This window comes from Sinohyriopsis cumingii, chromosome 2 (assembly GCF_028554795.1).
Source record: "Sinohyriopsis cumingii isolate HCF-2022 chromosome 2, ASM2855479v2, whole genome shotgun sequence".
NCBI lineage: Eukaryota > Metazoa > Mollusca > Bivalvia > Unionida > Unionidae > Sinohyriopsis > Sinohyriopsis cumingii.
Genome location: NC_142962.1, coordinates 157,749,902 through 157,766,239, shown reverse-complemented (window position 1 = coordinate 157,766,239; position 16,338 = coordinate 157,749,902). Strand labels below are relative to the sequence as shown.

At 35.6% G+C, this 16,338-nt stretch overlaps 1 protein-coding gene across 1 annotated transcript in view; it reads right to left on the bottom strand.

The window, feature by feature from the left end:
- Window positions 1-313: 313 nt before the first annotated feature.
- Window positions 314-16,338, bottom strand: part of LOC149806178 (target of rapamycin complex subunit lst8-like) — a 45,909-nt gene continuing 29,884 nt past the window's right edge. The window contains exons 7-9 of the mRNA XM_089951092.1: window positions 14,216-14,340; window positions 1,808-1,950; window positions 314-1,299 (exon numbers count right to left, since the gene is read on the bottom strand). Coding sequence (XP_089807218.1) covers window positions 1,181-1,299; window positions 1,808-1,950; window positions 14,216-14,340 — 387 coding nt within the window. The 3' untranslated portion in view covers window positions 314-1,180. The remainder of the gene's footprint in view (window positions 1,300-1,807; window positions 1,951-14,215; window positions 14,341-16,338) is intronic.

The following is a 16,338-nucleotide window of genomic DNA, read 5'->3' as shown; positions in this document are numbered from 1 at the left end:
CTGGTTTTAGAGAAGTCAAGAGGGTCTTTTATGTTTTGTAATAATGACTATATCTGATCGATACTTTCTATTGGATTTGGTTGAATTGTCTTCCAACCATTTAAGAGTTTTTCTGATTTTGGTAATGGTGGCCATTTCTGATGGTGGACCAGTATCCTTGTAACAAAAATTGAAAGGACTCTAGGCAGGATGATTCATGCCAATTTTGTCTGAATACTGTTTATGAGAAGATGCTGAAAATTGCAATTAATGATGGATGATGCATACTGACCAGTCACTCCATATATGCATAATAAAACTGAAAATCATAACACTGTATCTAAATTATATTTATTTAATAAACAGTGACACACAGAATAAAATAAATATTTCATTTATTCACAAAGTATATCTTCCAGCATTCCTTCAGTACTGAAACCTGACACCATATATGGAAACATATTACATGATTTAAATTGATTTTAAACATTCAGAGTGTCACAGGTTTTAAATTTTGGGCTGAAACTCAAGTTTGATACTCATGAACTTCAATGGGTATGAAGTCAGGCCATTTATTTTCAAAACTTTCTGAACATGTAACTTGAGTTCATGCTCAAAACTGCAAAATCTGATATGATACTTTGAGTGTATCCTGTTCAGTGAACTTCTGCAGTCAAAGACAGTTACTCAGATTAAAGAAAATCCCAAATGTCCTATGATTCTAATTTGATTCTTAATAAATTTAAGGCTTTCAAAGTTTGGACTTCAAATCTTGAGTTTGATTTTCTACATTGCGCTCAAACATTTAGAAATTATGAGGCCAGATCTAATGGACATAAAACTCTATCTGTAAAAGTACATGCAGATTCAACATACTCCATATAAACTTGTTGACATTCTATTTTGATCAGGTTTGGAAGCAAGAGATCTTGATGTATGGAGCTAAACAAATGTACACTGGATATTTCCATACTCTAATTCTAAAAAATAGATGCATGAACAATGTACATAAAATTTATGATGTATTTTAGGGAGGAACAAGTACCACACTACTAATGTGGTCCCAAACTGTATAACGAACAAGTTACCTCCCTTTCTGGCAAAGGCCATCAGAGTATCTCAAGAGTCAATCACTGAACAAATTTCCAAATTCGCTCTTAATATTTGTATCACTTAATATTTGTATCACTATTAGGTTCCCTCATTGTACATATTCATCTCTGAACGCTAGACAGATGACAGCTTTCTGGTGGCCACTATATTCCTTCTTGATCTCCCCTGTGTCCACACTCCATAACCGAGCCATGTTGTCCGAGGAAGCTGGTGAAAGACAACATTAAAAAATCTTTTGCTTTAGAAAACATGAAGGCATCTAATATGACCCAAGCACATCTCCTTTCAAACACACATCCAAAGAGTGCAGTTTTGTAACATCTGAAATTCATCTTGCTTGATTATTTGATATATATATTATGTTATTTTGGATCTTCAAAATCTTTTTTGCAAAATTAAATATTTACATATATATATCTCACTAATTATAAGTTGAATACAAAACAAGTTCTAAGAATTTATTAAATGATTTCTCCATGACTCTAAATGCTTGCATAATTTTGGAGTCTTGGTGCAAAAGCTGCTGACAATCCTCTGATACAAAAAGATGATGCAATCCTTTCATAAACCTTCACATCAAACTATGACTGTCAGATGGATATTGTGACTGTTACATACTGACTTCAGTGACATTGGGACAACACAAGACAAGAACCTCAAGTGTGTCTGATATTACTCACCTACATGATGCTGACATTTCTTCATTTGGCCTTACCTGTAATGATATACTGTGAGTCACCACTAAAAGCACAGTCCCACACCCATCGCTGTGTGTTTTCCTTAAGTTCTGTATGGAGAGTCCAGTCTGTTGTCCTCCAAATCTTAGCTGTCTGATCAGCCAGGCATGTGGCAAGCAATCTAAAAGAATAAAGCAAAGTAACTGTTTAAAATGAATGCTATATAAAGTAATACAGCACAGCTTTATGTTTAAAACAAAAACAACGATCACAACATCAAATGTCAAAATTATTGGTTTACCTGAATCAAACATGTATTCGCAAAGCTGCATGAAAGAATAATACAAACAGTTGCAGTTTTGGGGTTTGATACTGCATTTGGTAAAATAGTTATATTTGTAACTAAAAGATATAATCGGCCTTTTAAAATATAAAAAAGTATCTCCTTTAAAAACTCAAATCCTTTTAGAAAATCTCCTGAACTTATCCATGAAGGAAATCCAATCATACAATGCCAATTCCTGGACCTATCTATGAAGGAAATCCAGTACCACTATGCTAATTCCTGGACCTATCCATGAGGGAAATCCAATCACACAATGTCAATTCCTAGATCTATTCATGAAGAAAATCCATTAACACTATACAAATTCCTAGACCTATCCATGAGGGAAATCCAATCACAATGCCAATTCCAAGATCTATCCATGAAGACAATCCAGTAACACTATACAATATCCTAGACCTATCCATTAAGGAAATTCATTTATACAATGCCAATTCCTACACCTATCCATGAAAGAAATCCAATCACAATGCCAATTTTCTTATACCTATCCATGAAGGAAATCCAGTAACACAATGCCAGTTCCTTGACTTATCCATGAAGGAAATCCAGTCACACAATACAAATTCCTAGACATATCCATGAAGGAAATCCAGTAACACAATGCCAATTCCTGGATCAATCCATAAAGGAAATCCAATCACACAATGCCAATTCCTAGACCTATCCGTGAAGGAAATCCAAATACACAATGCAAATTCCTGGACCTATCTATGAAGGAAATCCAATAACACAATGCCAATTATTGGACCTATCCATAAATGTGATGTGATTTGGATTTTTAATGTAGCTTTAACAATTTTCAGTCATATCGCTACAATGTCTGCAATGTGGCAGTTTATAGTGATGTCGAGCACTGGGGCATCATGCTGCAGACATCTAGCTTGATGTCCCACCCAGTCACATTATCCTCACACCAGGCCGACCTGTCCTAACACTAACCTTTTAATGCTGAGCGCCAAGCGAGGCAGCTGTTAGTACCATTTTTGTTAGTCTTTGGTATGACTTGGCCGGGGATCAAACACACGACATCCTGCATCCGAGGTGGATGCTCTAACCACTAGGCCACTGGAGCGGTTGACCTTTCCATAAAGAAAATCCAATCACACAATACCAATTCCTAGACCTATCCATGAAGGAAATCCAGCAACACAATGGCAATTCCTGGATCTATCTATGAAGGAAATCCAATCACAAAAAGCCAATTCCTGGAGTAATCCATGAAGAAAATCCAATCACACAATGCCAATTCATTATCTTTTTTGTTTTTATTAACATGATGAAATTGCTGAAGTAGAGGCTTTGTGATGGAGAAGTTCTGGATTTGATTATCAGAGCTGTGAATAGCTTAGTGGGTGCCAATCCACGTTCAGTAGCTTTCTCCAGCTCTTCCAGTTACCTAACTTAATTAACAACATTCAACAAAAATTTTAACTTTCTGAGAACTCAAACCAACAGCCACCTGAAGAAATAGATCAAACTGAATTTTTAACAAGGGTGACCTCTTAATACAGGTTCACCAGTAAAACTTTATTCTTGAACAAATACTATGTGCTAATACCATTATTATTATTATTATTATTACAGTGAACTCTGCTACATCGTGCTTCATTAAAACATGAATCCAGATATGAGATCATCATGGCATGGCTACGAAACTATAATTTTAACTATGACTAACTGCTTCCAAATTTGTTTTATTATCACTGCATCTTTCTTTATTTGAATAAAGATGTTAAAAGTCTTTAATTGTTCATTTAAATTGTGTCAACAGTCAATGTTCATTTAAATTGTGTCAATAGTCAATGTTCATTTAAATTGTTTCAACAGTCAATGTTAATTTAAATTGTGTTGATAGTCAATGTTCATTTAAATTGTGTTGATAGTCAATGTTCATTAAATTGTGTCAATAGTCAATGTTTATTTAAATTGTGTCCACAGTCAATGTTCATTTAAATTGTGTTGATAGTCAAAGTTCATTAAATTGTGTCAATAGTCAATGTTTATTTAAATTGTGTCCATAGTCAATGTTCATTTAAATTGTGTTAATAGTCAATGTTCATTAAATTGTGTCAATAGTCAATGTTTATTTAAATTGTGTCAATAGTCAATGTTTATTTAAATTGTGTCCATAGTCAATGTTCATTTAAATTGTGTTGATAGTCAAAGTTCATTAAATTGTGTCAATAGTCAATGTTTATTTAAATTGTGTCCATAGTCAATGTTCATTTAAATTGTGTTGATAGTCAATGTTCATTAAATTGTGTCAATAGTCAATGTTTATTTAAATTGTGTCCATAGTCAATGTTCATTTAAATTGTGTTGATAGTCAAAGTTCATTAAATTGTGTCAATAGTCAATGTTTATTTAAGTTGTGTCCATAGTCAATGTTCATTTAAATTGTGTTGATAGTCAATGTTCATTTAAATTGTGTTGATAGTCAAAGTTCATTAAATTGTGTCAATAGTCAATGTTTATTTAAATTGTGTCCATAGTCAATGTTCATTTAAATTGTGTTAATAGTCAATGTTCATTTAAATTGTGTCCATAGTCAATGTTCATTAGTCAATGTTCATTTAAATTGTGTTGATAGTCAATGTTCATTTAAATTGTGTCCATAGTCAATGTTCATTAAATTGTGTCCATAGTCAATGTTCATTAGTCAATGTTCATTTAAACTGTGTCAATAATCAATTACCGCAGCTTAATTTTAACTTATTTATCAAAGATTGCAGCTCTTTAAAAAGCTGATAATTGATAACCTAATTATTACTGAACTATTACTGCTAATGCCATTAAATCTTCTTTGTGTTTGTCTTCAATGCATCCTGTGTGCAAGCATTGCTTAGTCCAGGCTAAACAATAGCTAACAAATTTTGGCTCATGTGGCATGCACAACCAAGCACCAAACAATGTGGTGGTCAAAAAAGCTTCTCGCCTGAATTTACAAATTCATTAATTTGCTTACTTAAATAAGTAATTGCTAATCATCAAAGATTGTTGAAATCATCAGGCACTGCTTTATAAATAGAACTGCCTTAATGTGACTTAGTTGTGTTCTTAGACAATCATCATGCAATTAAACAAGCAGTGAATCATACTGTCCATTAACCCCACCTCCAACATGACTCAATTTCATCGACAATTATTCATTCTGCAGTCAAAAGAATTATCTACATTATTCTATTTGGAATCTAACAAAGAAAATTTTAGTTGTTTATTTTATACATAAACCACTTAATGACCTCATCAAATACACATTCATACCAACTGAACTATACCTGTTACTTCTTTCCTTATGCTATTTCAGGATTATTTTTCCACTGAATGTAGACACATCATGATTGATTCTTACTCAAATGTGTGCATCTCATGCATTTTTTTTCAAGTAATTATTCACTGTTATGGATGCAATGACATTGGATAGCGAAAACATTTATCAATACTTTAACTTTAGTGTTCATTATATGTTCCAATGCATGGTGCTCTGCTTAATATCAAATGCAATTACTGTGTTTTCATGATTTTTTTTTTGTTTAATATGAACTGATCCAAGATACTAACAGTACCAAAGAAGCAACAGCTTGATGTCTATTGTTATGAGTTGTTATGGTCATAAACGTAAGTAACAGAAAAGAAGCAAAACCAACAAGATTTTTAAAACTTAACAAACAATTTAATTATTAAAGTGATCAATGAAAAATGTGAGAGGAACTTACATTATGATGAAGTGAATCCAAATTAGTCCCTATAAAAGTCCACGAAGGTCCTCAATGAATGAAAAATCCCTAATGATTTTCAATACCAGAAATGTACTGGTCCTGTGATGTTGTCAAGATCTTTCAAATAATTAATAACAGTTCCAGAACAATATTATAGTGCAGATAATGAGCAATTTCTATTTCCAATGAACAGCCCAAACAGATGTTATTCCTTGCAAAAAATATTGAAGTACAACATAAAATACATCTGCAGACTTACAATAGGAACACAATAAGTGTGAATGACTCCAAAAATCAGAATGAAACTAAATGCTTAACTATTTTCTTATATACACCATATATTGCAACTGTACTTAGCAACAGACCCCATGTGACTGCATACACTATTGATTTTGACGAACTAAGCATATTCACGTGACCTCACACAACTAATGGAAAACAACAGAATTATTCTTGAAACTTCCATATCTTGTCAGTCACTGAGAAACTATGCCATAAGCGCCATTTAAGTCTTATTCTTACAATTTTATTACTAATTGTCAACACATACGTAAACATCTATTTATAGATCCTACACAATTTGTGTTCTTAAAACAGAACCAGGTCATGTACACAGTTTATAACAAAAGGTATTCTATATACATTACAGCCATGAAAAAGAATAATATTTTTATATAGATAAAATCATGTGCCAGGAGTTACAAAAAATATAGATACACAAAACACTATGTAATCTAACACATCTGTTCAACCCAAGGGAATATACACTTATCATTTTCTTTAGTTATGTGACTTGCCTCACAACTGCATCATTATGTTATATAACATAAGGGCAGTGTTTTGACCCAGACCACCATTCTATACTGTTGACCTACCATGCTATACTGTTGATTTACCATGCAATCCTTTTGACCCAGACCACCATTCTATACTGTTGACCTACCATGCTATACTGCTGAATTACCATGCAATCCTTTTGACCCAGACAACCATGCAATAATGTTGACCCAGACAACCAAGCTACACTGTAGACCCAGACTACCATGCTATAATGTAGACCCAGACCACCATGCTATACTGTAGACCCAGACCACCATGCTACACTGTAAACCCAGACAACCATGCTATACTGTAGACCCAGACCACCAGGCTATACTGTAGACCCAGACCACCATGCTATACTGTAGACCCAGACCACAATGCTATACTGTAGACCAAGACCACCATGCTATACTGTAGACCCAGACTACCATGCTATAATGTAGACCCAGACCACCATGCTATACTGTTGACCCAGACCACCATGCTATAATGTAGACCCAGACTACCATGCTATACTGTTGACCTAGACTACCATGCTATACTGTAGACCCAGACCACCATGCTATACTGTTGACCTAGACTACCATTCTATACTGTAGACCTAGACTACCATTCTATAATGTAGACCCAGACTACCATGCTATACTGTTGACCCAGACTACCATGCTATACTGTAGACCCAGACCACCATGCTATACTGTAGACCCAGGCTACCATGCTATACTGTTGACCCAGACTACCATGCTATACTGTAGACCCAGACCACCATGCTATACTGTAGACCCAGACCACCATGCTATACTGTAGACCCAGACTACCATTCTATACTGTAGACCCAGACCACCATGCTATACTGTAGACCCAGGCTACCATGCTATACTGTTGACCTAGACTACCATTCTATATTGTAGACCCAGACCACCATGCTATACTGTATACCCAGACCACCATGCTATACTGTAGACCTAGACTACCATGCTATACTGTAGACCCAGATCACCATTCTATACTGTAGACCCAGACCACCATGCTATACTGTAGACCCAGGCTACCATGCTATACTGTTGACCCAGACTACCATTCTATACTGTAGACCCAGACCACCATGCTATACTGTAGACCCAGACCACCATGCTATACTGTAGACCCAGACTACCATGCTATACTGTTGACCCAGACTACCATGCTAAACTGTAGACCCAGACGACCATGCTATACTGTAGACCCAGACCACCATGCTATACTGTAGACCCAGACCACCATGCTATACTGTAGACCCAGACCACCATGCTATACTGTAGACCCAGGCTACCATGCTATACTGTTGACCTAGACTACCATTCTATACTGTAGACCCAGACCACCATGCTATACTGTAGACCCAGACCACCATGCTATACTGTAGACCCAGGCTACCATGCTATACTGTAGACCCAGACTACCATGCTATACTGTAGACCCAGACCACCTTGCTATACTGTAGACCCAGACTACCATGCTATACTGTAGACCCAGACCACCATGCTATACTGTAGACCCAGGCTACCATTCTATACTGTAGACCCAGACCACCATGCTATACTGTAGACCCAGACTACCATGCTATACTGTTGACCCAGACTACCATGCTAAACTGTAGACCCAGACCGCCATGCTATACTGTAGACCCAGGCTACCATGCTATACTGTTGACCCAGACTACCATGCTATACTGTAGACCCAGACCACCATGCTATACTGTAGACCCAGGCTACCATGCTATACTGTAGACCCAGACTACCATGCTATACTGTAGACCCAGACCACCTTGCTATAGTGTAGACCCAGACTACCATGCTATACTGTAGACCCAGACTACCATGCTATACTGTAGACCCAGACCACCATGCTATACTGTAGACCCAGGCTACCATGCTATAGTGTAGACCCAGGCTACCATGCTATACTGTAGACCCAGACTACCATGCTATACTGTAGACCCAGACTACCATGCTATACTGTTGACCCAGACTACCATGCTATACTGTAGACCCAGACCACCATGGTATACTGTAGACCCAGGCTACCATGCTATACTGTTGACCCAGACTACCATGCTATACTGTAGACCCAGACCACCATGCTATACTGTAGACCCAGGCTACCATGCTATACTGTAGACCCAGGCTACCATGCTATACTGTTGACCCAGACCACCATGCTATACTGTAGACCCAGACTACCATGCTATATTGTTGACCCAGACTACCATGCTAAACTGTAGACCCAGACCACCATGCTATACTGTAGACCCAGACTACCATGCTATACTGTTGACCCAGACTACCATGCTAAACTGTAGACCCAGACCACCATGCTATACTGTAGACCGAGGCTACCATGCTATACTGTTGACCCAGACTACCATGCTATACTGTAGACCCAGACCACCATGCTATACTTTTGACCTAGACTACCATGCAATCCTTTTGACCCAGACTACTATGCTACACTTGGGTTTCATGGTATTATTATTATTTCAGTCAAATGGCATTTACTTTACAAATAATTCAATGTAAAATTGTATCAGTAGCAATTTCTGGTGGAAAAGTGCTTCATAGATTTATTCAAACTTTCCCTTTGTTTATTTTTCATACCGCATGCTATTAAGCATACAATGAGGTAGCCAGGTCAGCTGTTTGCACACTTCATTCAACATGTGTCTAAGTTTTTGTCCTTAGTAATGTACTCTTCCAAGATTCAGCTTAGCATTCCTTGGAAATTTTGGACCAATGAGTATCAAAAATGAAATAGTGACTATAGTTTTGATCCATTATCTGTTCTTGGATTAACCTAATGAGTAAATGTCTGCTAACAATTCATGTCAAACATGGATGGCTATTTTATGAAAGTCTGGTGAAAACCAGTGAATATCTTTGCTCTGCAGTCAGAATACAATGCATTTTGCATATACAAAACTCAGCTGTTTGGGGTATTTTTCTTACAATGCATTTTGCACATATAAAACTCTGCTGTTTGGGGTATTTTTCTTACATTTTGCACATATAAAACTCAGCTATCTGGGGTATTTTTCTTACTTACAATGATTATACTGGTAGTGCACTTATCTGACCAAAATGAGCAAGTATTTTGAAAGGCGAGTTTAATTTTTGGTGGCATTCTATAGTTTGTATACTGCATAGGATCAAATTTTCAAAGAAAAGAATTTCCCAAGTTTTTGTCACTGGTTAGGATATTTAAAAAAGACCTTATTTACCTTTGTTATTGTTGAAGAACTTTTATTCCCATTATTTTGATTTATGGATGAAGTTTGCGTTATAGAGCTTACAGCTTGGTCTTAGTCCAGATGTGCATTTATCATAAGATGGATAGCTCTGCTTGGTCATTTTTACTTCATGACTTCAAATGTAAATTGTTTAAAAAAATGAGCTGATAACATCTTTTTTAAAATGTTTACACATTTGGTAATTCATTCACTGCACTTTCAGAAGCTGGCATTGTCTCTTGTGGAAATTTAATTTTCTCTGTTCTAATAACTGCTAACAATAGTGCACTTCAGACTAATTCAGGCAGATTTTTTGAGCACATGGGAGCAGAAATATTGGTTAGCAGTGTGTTTAGATCATGTAGAATTTCAACAAGTACAATATCCAAAGAAATTTTAGCCACAGTACATGAAAGTAACATAGAGGTATGCCAACATTCTCTCCACTGTGCATGTTGCAAATTTGAACAACTTCACCTTACACCTGTCAATCTTTCAGAAGCTCATAATATCTGTGAGTGCCCCTTTTCAGATTATAAACAATACATATCATAATCTTGATCCAGAAAGTGTTATCGTGCAGTAAACACTGACAAAAATAGTATGAATTGTTCAAATTTGACAAATTAGTTCTCTTTAATATAAATCCAGTATGATGAATACATTAGTAGTGTAAAAAGTACAGTTCCTCCACATCACTCCATCATAAATGAGATGGGGTGAGTTATAAGAATAGCAATTTACCCTTAGTATTTATCCCAACAAACAAATTGCTAAGCAATATTGTGGCTCCATTCAAGGTTAGCCAATATAAATCACACTGGTGATATGACTTGATTGAACTGAACTGAGATGAGCCATGTTTGTACATCAATTCACATGACATGTCTATATTTGATGATTGCATTTCTCGGGAAAGCAAATGCTTCATTTATATGGTCAATATAATTCAGTAACCACTTTAAGCAGTATGAAACAACTGTGGCATTAGGAAACATCTAGCTGTTGATCAGAGAAAGCAGGTGACCATTTTAATATATAAAAATCTTAGGAAATATCTTGGGGGAAAATGGGAAAGGACACTGAGATCAGGTGACTACAATACAAATCTTAGAGCATGTTTGACTGTATTTTACAAAATTTCTGAATACATGATATAACCAATGCAGCAAGCAGTAACAGAGCAATCCACAGCATTACTGTTAGTAACACAGTACTCCATAGCATTGCTAGTAGTACCAGAGTACTCCATAGCATTGCTAGTTGTACCAGATTACTCAATAACATTGCTAGTGGTAACAGAGTACTCCATAGCATTGCAAGTAGTACCAGAGTACTTGATAGCATTTCTAGTGGTAACAAAGCATTCCATATCAAGGCTAGTAGTAACAGCACTCCATAGCACTAATAAGACTAGTAGTAACAGAGCACTCCATATCAAGGCAAGTAGTAACAGAGCACTCCATAGTAATATCAAGGCTAGTAGTAACAGCACTCCATAGTACTAATAAGACTAGTAGTAACAGAGCACTCCATATCAAGGCAAGTAGTAACAGAGCACTCCATAGTAATATTAAGGCTAGTAGTAACAGAGCACTCCATAGCAATGTTAGCAGTAACAGAGCATTCCATAGTATTTTTAGGCTAGTGATAACAGAGCATTCTATAACAATAATAAGACTTGTAGTACCAGAGCACTCCATAGCATTATCAATTCTAGTTGTATCTGAGTACTCAATAGCAATATGAATACTAGAGGAACAGAGCACTCAAAAGTAACATCAAGGCTACTAGTAAAAGAGCAATCCACAGCATTGTCAATGTCTTGGACAGTTTTTAAAATTATCTGCAAAAACCTTATTATTATATGCTCAATTTTGTCTCCGTTAACTTTACATTGTCCAAATCATGCAGATACACCTTCATAGTGCATGCAGGTGCACGACACATGTGCCTAAAAATGATAGGAACTACTTTCTATTGTAAACAATGGACACTAGAATATGTATGTGGATGAAGTAAACCAACTGTTTGAGCCATCTGAATGTAGAGATGCTAAAGTTGACAATGTGGATGAATTCATAGACTCACAAAAGAAACTGTAAATAAATCAGTCAACTGAACGTGATATCAGATATGTCCAGCAATGGCTGTACGATAGCAGACATGAGATATGCTGCACTGAAAATGTCTTTCTGGAAAATTTAAACACATATTTAACTGAGATGTTTATAACGATTCACAAAGCGAATGGTTCTGACTATGAGCCATGCTCTTTAAATTCTACAAGAAACAGCACAGAAAGGCATCTTAAGGCCAAGGGGTATCCTGTCTTTCTTAGAGACCACCCATTTTAGAAATCAATCAAAGCACTAAATTCTAAAAATTTGCAACTGAAGAAGGCTCGTTTTGGAAGAAAAACAAGAGCATCAGAGCTGATAAACCATGATGACAAAGAAGCTTTATTTTCAGCAGGTGAAATGGGCTCTCACACGTCCGTTGCTTTGCAATTTTCCAAGGTTCTACTTTTGGGGGGAAATGTTTAGATTTCAAGGTTGAGAAGAGTACTGAAAATTAAAGCTTGGAAATGTATCAGCTTCCACAGGTTCCAATATCTTCAATATACTGAGAGGGATAGGAAAACCTTTGACGATACTGGGAGGGATGACTAGAGAACAAAAATACCTTGCATTTTTCCACCAGAACAGAACCGGTGCAAGATCCTGTTCATCTTACCTGCAGTATTTGAAACGAAGACCCTTGGAAATGAAAGATCACAACAGCCTCTTTTATCTGACACAGATTCCAATGTAGAAACTGACAGAAGCTTTGCAGATATGGTAATTATATTTGTAAAGATTCAATTAATGTTCTTATTTCAAATAAGAAATATAAATTAAGCAAAAACAGACGTAAAATTTTTCAGGCAATAAAAAGAATGAATGAAAATAAAAGATATCAAAGTAAACAAAAAATATGTGAAAAATCTGTAATAAAATGAGTACTAGGCACATACCAAACAATTTTCACAATCAAATGCATCAATCAGCTGTCAATCAATGTTGCAAGATATATGAAAATATAATTTTTTTAAAATGTTCATTGGAATTTTTAAAAAAAATAAAAATATATTTTACTGGACAAAATAAAAAAAATTGCAGGTATTATCTGAGACCAATGGGGAGGTTAATCAACTGGGAACTCTGATGAAATGACCCACAGAAAGAGCAGAAATCCAGGGGAGAATTACCAACCATTCAGTAATTAAGATTACTGTGACAAACTGTCAAAAGCTGGGGTCCTTCCAGCATGGATATTGCAAGTGACTGGGTATAAAAATATGTTGCATATAATTGGCAATAAAAATGAGAATGAATCTAGTTGCCTTTCTGCATCCTGAATCTCCTCAAAATGTACTTTGTGGGCTATTTCTGCTAATGAGAATTACATAGGTCCCGAATAATGATCCACATCGTGGAAATGTACTATGTATTATGCAGGCCAATAATCCAGACTACATTTGGAATCACATTCCAAAGAAGAATTTACGGCACTCCAATTTGAAAAGAATTTGTTGTTCACTAAAAAACAATGTTTAATCCGGCATCTTCTTGAGAATTTAAATTAAAAGACTTTCATATTTTTCCAGCTCATGATTCGAAAATATCAATGGCATAACAGAAACAGTTATGCAACTTGTTGTCAATGCAGGTCCCTCAAGCCACATGTACATCGTGTGGAAAACACCCAGGAGATAACCAGAAGTTAGCTCAGTTGACAGAAAAATTAAATCTCTCCATTTCTGACCAGCTAGGGACTTTGTCCAATGGTGTAGTCATTCATAATATGACTTTGAATTTAAATTTTAGATAGAGCAAAATGGGATTTCTTTTTAAATGAATGAGTGAGTGCGCAGTAGATTATGAAGTTGAAAGGTCACTGGGTGGAGCTATGTGCATATGAATACTGTTACTGTGTATTGATGAATCTATGGTTGTAAATCTATTTCAGAATAAAGCATAAATTCAAATACATTATTTTGTGTAATGTATTTTATTATTAAGTATTAGGTAATAAAACCAAATAGCATATAATAAAAGGTTGCTTTATTTGTATCCGTAAATATGAACTTGTTGTTTTTCTGAATATACTGCACTCCACAAGGTTGTGCAGTACTTTCATGCAAAAACTTATTCATATTTTCCCATACCAATGCAGCAACCTATAAATATAATGAAATTAGTAACTGTGTACATAGATCTGTAGTAGGAAGCCTGAATGCAACACTCACGTGGAGTCTGGGCTAAAGAGACACTTGAGCAGATATCTGTTATGAGCCTTGAAGTGAGTTTTGGGATGAAGCTGGGTTGGGTCATCACCTCTTCCTCCTGTCAGTGTCCAAATGTAACAATTTCCCTGAAAAAATAAATCGAGAGTCCCTCAAAGGGGCTGAGAATCTACTGGTTGAAAGAATTCACAGGAATTCATAAGTTTGTTTCTTCCAACATTTTACTAACTGCTGAATATTTCAATAATTTAAGATATTCCACAAAACTCCAACATACCAAGTTTAGTGACAAAATATCTTCTTGTAAGTTTGAGTTAAAATGTTCACATGTTCCAAAATATCTGTCATTATCTTTACTTCGAATATCATGCCACTGATTCCCCACAGATTCCAATATACCTAATTTAGTACGCTAACCAAAATAATTGTTCACGTACTCAAGTTTACATGTTAACATGTCCAAAAAAATCTTTGCCATGGCCTAGACCCCTTAAACCTGTTATTATGGACAGATGATCGCTCATCTTATCTCAGTTACCGTAAAGATATACCTACAGAAGCAATTTGTTTCAGTCCATATATCACATTTTTATTTATAAAAATACAAGAGAACTAGCATCATTCAGAGGATGATGGGATTGATAGAAATACATTTTATACCTGTTATCTTGCTCAGAAGCCATTACAGACAAAAAACCTGTCAAGATATTTGATCCTGAAATCAATGTCCAATTGCTGCCTATCAAATAAAACAAATTCTAATCAAAATTCATTGCATACGTATAAGTGACAATGTTCATAAACTTGATGAAGAACAAACATGCAAGCCATGAACTTTCACCTGACACCAAGGTCATGCAAGTCTAATTTTCAACAAAGCAGTATAGACGAATTGGTAGTTGGACCTGCACCAGTTTCATTTTGGTTCAATGACATACAGAAAGTATTTTCATATCATGTCAATGCCACCATTACTTCAAGAAGAATAGCAACAAGATTTTTGCCTTCAATTTGACCTCAAAGTCAAGTAAGATTTTTGGGTCTGATTTTCAATAGCGTTCTTAACAGCATGGACATATTGGTGGTCAGGTCATCAAATGTGAAAACTGTATGCTGATACAATCATCCATCCTGAGTGAAAGCCATAACAGTATTTTCAAGATGACTGCTAAGGCAGCCATATTTGCAGTTTAATTCACATCATTTTTGTTAGTGAAGTGAGACAAAGCAGTCACTTTTCTGGAGCCTCAACAGTCTGCTATGGTTCTGGTTCAAGATTTGCATTGGCATAAACTTTCTAAAGCAATTCATGGATTTTCACTGGCATAAACTTTCTAAAGCAATTCATGGATTTTCATTGGCATAAACTTTCTAAAGCAATTCATGGATTTTCATTCGCATAAACTTTCTAAAACAATTCATGGATTTTCATTGGCATAAACTTTCTAAAGCAATTCATGGATTTTCATTTGCATAAACTTTCTAAAGCAATTCATGGATTTTCATTGGCATAAACTTTCTAAAGCAATTCATGGATTTTCATTACCAAGAAGCATCATGAGGCTCAGAACATTCATTCTGTGACATGTTTATTTTACTTGTGCATTATAGTTTTGATTTAAGCTTTTGTTTATATATATTTCCTAAACTCCTTGAGAGTTTCTAACTGGATTTGGGCTCTACATTCCCTAAACCACTTGACGGATTTTGTTTGCCTACATTACTAAACCCCTTGATGGATTTTCTTTGCCAACAGTCCTAAATCCCTTAATGGATTTTCTTTGCCTATATTCCTAAACCCCTTAAGGGATTTTCTTCAAACATGCAAGGAGTTATTATGAAGCTAAGACAATCTAATCTTTGACATGAAAATTTGCTCCTTTTTGATCATGGGATCGAGGTCACAGCCATGGACAATGTGCATTGAGGTGTTAGTACAGATTCTGACACTGTTTAAAAACACTATGATGGTTCTGTCTGCATACTCCAGATGAATTGTTATAAAGCTATGACCAATATGTCTGAGTGGTTTCGATAGAAGCCAGTCACCGCCATTTTATGCTGGCATTTGCTTTTACATGAATTACCATCTTTAATTTCAAAATTTCAGAAAGGTTCATTTTGAA